This window comes from Colias eurytheme, chromosome 24 (genome assembly GCF_061535395.1).
Source record: "Colias eurytheme isolate Ceu_HAF_F1 chromosome 24, ilColEury1 Martin Lab GWU primary, whole genome shotgun sequence".
NCBI classification, from domain to species: Eukaryota; Metazoa; Arthropoda; class Insecta; order Lepidoptera; family Pieridae; genus Colias; species Colias eurytheme.
In genome coordinates, this window is record NC_143003.1 from 5,002,674 (window position 1) to 5,008,083 (window position 5,410).

Below are 5,410 nucleotides of genomic sequence, written 5' to 3' on the forward strand. Positions count from 1 at the left end.
TAATGCATTTTTTTACCGAATTGGGTGGATTTTAAGGCAATGATATGACATATTTCAATAAAATATAATATTCAGTAACCGCCATGACTATTCCTACGACCTTAATCTTTTCCAATTACGCAAAAACTCAAATAAACTAGAAATGTAGAATTCAGCGCCATCTAGCGGGACATTGGCTGGGAACAGATCGTAGGAATCACCTTAATCAATGTCACATAGTTTGGCTGGATGTTAGCAATACCCGCTTGGAAAAGGTTTATATTAAGTATGTTTTAAAGTACCCATATGATTAAATATATTGATATTATAATGTGATATATGGAACGACATATAAAATCATATCTATAATTTTGCCACAATAATACATATTATAAAATGTTGTCTTTAGTGAGTGTAATGTGAAAAATAATGAAATACTTAGATTTTTCACTTTTTATGTAATGAAATCAAATGAAATGTGTAAGTTATACCTATACAGGGTGTAATCGTTTAAGTGTGCACAAGCGATTATTCCGTAAGTATTGCAGATATAGTCTAAGATCCCACCGCAGGATCAGTGCGTTCATCGGTTTTTTGCTGAAAACCGAATTTTTATGTATATTTATAATTAGGAGAATATATATCGACTAGGTTGCCAGTCAAAATTTGGCCGCAAGCATGTTTAATTAAAATTTTTCTAATCGATTTTTGGGAAAAAAATTCGTTCACTTGTTTTTTGAATAAAATGTAGTCTACATCACGGCAAATGATATAAAGATTCTAAAAAATCACGGTTGCCGCTTTTCACCTGGCCGCAACATCTTGGCAGCCTGGTGCAAACAGGTATGATTTCGATTAATTTTTACGTTCATAACGCACATTTATGAATCATATATCAAATTAAAGCTATTTTTTTTCTATTAATTATTGTATAAGGGTGCCTAATTAAATCCGGCCGCAAATAAGGGTTGCCGGCTGTTAAAGATGTTGAATATTTAGGTAATTAGGTTGAGTGAAAGCTCTCTTTCACTTAGCGTGAAAAAATCCGTATGGGTGCCTAATTATGTAGGTACTTCAAAATTAATTTTTTTCCACGAAATTTGGTGAAAACTTACTTTATTACGTCCTAAATACACTGTAATTTATTTGATTGAAAATATTTATTTTTTCGCTTTATTTCAACTTAATACCAAAAAAACAACCTAATTTTCAATCGAAAATTCTCCCGTCAAAATATGATCTTTTTGCAAAAACTTGGGGAGCCTTTTGTTCATTGAAATCTCTACTTTCTTATGGTGTAAAAAAAATAAACATTACCATAGTAAATGTTCTCAGGAAATGCACACAAACAGTGTGACAATTTATTTAATTTGATTAGTTATATTATGTTTATTTATTTATTTAAAATTGAACACAATAACAGATCACGGTCTTGTTGGGCCTATAGGCGTTACATTAATTTGTACAATTATTAATTACCCATCAAAATGTGTACAATTATTATAAAAATGCGATACAGTTTACAGTTATCTAAAGGTATAGGTATTACAAATGACATTCAAAAATGTAATATAATTTAGAATTAGATATAAAAGAAAGACTTAAAATTATTTTCAATTAAAATAATGGTTATACAATAACAATAAAATTATACAACTCGGACATCATTTAAAGATTTGATAAACATTTTTTTTTTAATATGTTATGATTTGATGTTGATTAAATAAAATAAAAAGGTAAAACCAAGCTTGCTTATGCGATTAAAGATTTGTTCATAGAATCACAAAGGATACCCAAAAATTTCACGGATTTTTTCACGCTAAGTGAAAGAGAGCTTTCACTCAACCTTAAATATTCAACATCTTTAACAGCCGGCAACCCTTATTTGCGGCCGGATTTAATTAGGCACCCATATATAATAATTAATAGAAAAAAAATAGCTTTAATTTGATATATGATTCATAAATGTGCGTTATGAACGTAAAAATGAATCGAAATGTATGAGAGGGTTTCAAGCTTTTTAGATGTTTCTCGTTTTATTTTTAAAAATTTATTATGGCCATTTTACTCATTAGGTTAAGTACTTTCGATATCAGTTTAAAGTTTTTGGATATCTGTAATAGTTACGGAATAATCGCCTGTGCACACTTAAAGATTACCTACACCCTGTATAATGTATGTAGAAGTGTTAGGAAATGTTGAAATGAAAGATATTTTGAATATTTAATAATATTTTAATCATGTTGGAATCTTATATCTAACAATTGGAACGTTACAGCTATTTGAAACATATTACATAGACATACATTACAATTGTTAAAAATATTACAGGTTTAATGAAAACAAAAGAAGTATTATTATAATACTCATTTATTTTAAAATAATGGAATTTGAACTAAATCAGTCTTTGGCTGTACACCAGTGCACAAACAAAACACAAATGTACCATTAAATGGTTAAAAATAGGCGGGAAATAGTTTAATCTACTTCTTCCATGCGGGATGCATCATCAGCATCACCCTCTAGTGGTGGCACATCTCCAACAGTGGCTTCCTCAACTTGTACTGGTTCGTCCTCATCAATGCCAAGACCAAGCTTGATCATGCGGTAGATGCGAGAAGCATGCACCTGGGGCTCATCAAGGGTGAAACCAGATGAAAGAAGAGCTGTCTCGTACAGGAGGATGACCAAGTCCTTAACAGCTTTGTCATTCTTGTCAGCTTCAGCCTTCTGCCTGAGCGTCTCAACAATTGAGTGGTCAGGGTTGATTTCAAGATGCTTCTTGGCAGCCATGTATCCCATGGTTGATGTGTCACGGAGAGCCTGTGCCTTCATGATACGCTCCATGTTCGCTGACCAACCGTACTGCGCTGTGACAATGCAGCATGGAGATTCAACAAGCCTGTTGGATACAACGACTTTCTCAACTTTGTTGTCAAGGATGTTCTTCATGACTTTGCAGAGGTTCTCGAACTTGACTTTGTCCTCCTCACGCTTCTTCTTTTCATCTTCATCCTCGGGAAGCTCGAGACCCTCCTTTGTGACTGAAACCAAGCTCTTGCCATCATACTCTTTCATCTGTTGTACTACATACTCATCAATAGGCTCTGTCATGTAGACTACTTCGAAGCCACGTTTCTTAACCCTCTCGACAAAGGATGAGTTGGCTACTTGATCTCTGTTTTCACCAGTGATGTAGTAGATGTGCTTCTGGTTCTCCTTCATGCGAGATACATATTCCTTAAGAGAGCAAGCCTCGTCGCCAGAGGCAGATGTGTGGTAACGAAGCAAATCAGCCAGCTTGTTGCGGTTCTGGGTGTCCTCGTGGATACCAAGTTTCAAGTTCTTGCTGAATTGTTCATAGAATTTCTTGTAATTCTCCTTGTCTTCAGCCAACTCCTCGAAGAGTTCTAAGCATTTCTTAACTAAGTTCTTCCTAATTACTTTAAGGATTTTGTTTTGTTGTAACATTTCACGAGAAATGTTCAATGGCAAGTCTTCGCTGTCGACCACACCCCTGATGAAGTTAAGGTATTCAGGGATCAAGTCTTCGCAGTTGTCCATGATGAACACCCTTCGCACATACAATTTGATGTTGTTCTTGCGCTTCTTGTTCTCAAAGAGATCAAATGGAGCACGACGTGGGACAAACAGGAGGGCGCGGAATTCAAGTTGACCCTCAACTGAAAAGTGTTTGACGGCCAGGTGGTCTTCCCAATCATTTGTTAAGGATTTGTAGAAGTCACCATACTCTTCCTGTGTAATGTCATCCGCGTTACGCGTCCAGATGGGTTTGGTTTTGTTCAATTCCTCATCTTCAGAGTACTTTTCCTTGATAGTCTTCTTTTTCTTCTTCTTGTCCTTGCTGTCCTCGTCCTCATCCTCACCGACATCCTCGATTTTAGGTTTGTCATCTTCCTTGTCTTCCTCCTTCTTTTCCTCCTCAGCCTCGTCGTCCGAAAGCTCCTTTTCACGTTCCTTCTCAACGACAAGCTTGATCGGGTAACCGATGAATTGAGAGTGCTTCTTTACGATTTCCTTGATCTTTTGCTCTTCCATGTACTCAGCGAGGTCCTCCTTAACGTGGAGCACGATCTTTGTACCACGGCCGAGGGGCTCGCCGGGGTCTGGGCGCACGGTGAAGGAACCGCCCGCAGACGACTCCCACATGTACTGCTCGTCATCATTGTGCTTCGAGTGTACAGTGACACGGTCAGCGACTAGGTAGCACGAGTAGAAACCTACACCAAACTGACCGATCATGCTGATGTCAGCGCCGGCTTGCAAGGCTTCCATGAATGCCTTTGTGCCAGACTTGGCGATCGTACCCAAGTTGTTGACTAAATCAGCCTTTGTCATACCAATACCGGTATCAATGATGGTGAGGGTGCCCTCGCTCTTGTTGGGCACGATCTTGATGTACAACTCCTTGCCACTGTCCAATTTTGAGGGATCAGTGAGAGATTCATACCTGATCTTATCCAAAGCGTCAGACGAGTTTGAAATTAACTCACGAAGGAAGATTTCTTTGTTGGAGTAGAATGTGTTGATGATCAATGACATAAGTTGGGCGATCTCCGCCTGGAAGGCGAAGGTCTCGACCTCCGCGGGCGCTGTCTCCATTTCTTCAGGCATTTTTGGACTAGATTTAAATTATCTTCTATTAAAACTATCAATGCGGCGTGCAGTTGAATTGAATACACGTGGTATAATTTCGCAGCGAATAGCACTAGTACAATCACTTCGCTTGTTTTTCACAAATGACGCCGGCTCGTAGCATAAACTCGCTTTTATAGCTTTGCAAAACGGGCGACATCTGTGATCGAATAGAAACTTCTCGATTTTGTGGGGCAAATTCCAGATGAGCTCAACCTTTTTCAGTAAATTTTTTGTGGAGTCAAATAAATGATCTTTCTTCTTCTTTCTTTCTTTCTAAATTGTTAATTGAATGACATGACTTTATACAAAGAAGTGAATAGTGATATTATTCATTTGTCTTTGAGATATTAGAATACGATCAACGTTTGTAATTATTGTACTTATACAAATATTAAAAATGAAAAGAAATGACATACAATTCATCTATTATCAGGAAAAATGTCTTTATAGTAGTATTATAGATACACCCATACACCTACGTATAAAAAAAATGATTTGTACAATTCGCCACTCACAGCTGTCACGCAATTTAAATATAAGTAATGTATGTACAATGTACATTATTAACTATTTCATATTAATTGTAATATAATATACTTAAAGGAGATTAACAAAAAAAAATAATCATCTCTCATAAGGGTTATCGATAATAATATAATATAATATTTTAAAATTTTGTCTGAACTAGGCATGACGAAAGATTTTTAAATCCTCTTCCATAATGTGTGTAACGTTTACAATACAAGAAAAACCCTATATTTCGGTAATATAC

The 5,410-nt window shown here is 36.2% G+C and overlaps 1 protein-coding gene across 1 annotated transcript; it reads right to left on the minus strand.

Annotated features, from left to right (window-relative positions):
- Positions 1-2,331: 2,331 nt before the first annotated feature.
- Hsp83 (Heat shock protein 83) lies at positions 2,332-4,749 on the minus strand. The gene has a single exon (XM_090115956.1). It carries the CDS (start codon positions 4,612-4,614, stop codon positions 2,458-2,460), a length of 2,157 nt encoding a protein of 718 aa, XP_089972082.1. The 5' UTR covers positions 4,615-4,749; the 3' UTR covers positions 2,332-2,457.
- Positions 4,750-5,410: the final 661 nt, after the last annotated feature.

Excerpts from the sequence above, each read along its gene's own strand:
- Hsp83 (XM_090115956.1), bottom strand. The coding sequence starts at position 4,614 with ATGCCTGAAGAAATGGAGACAGCGCCCGCGGAGGTCGAGACCTTCGCC.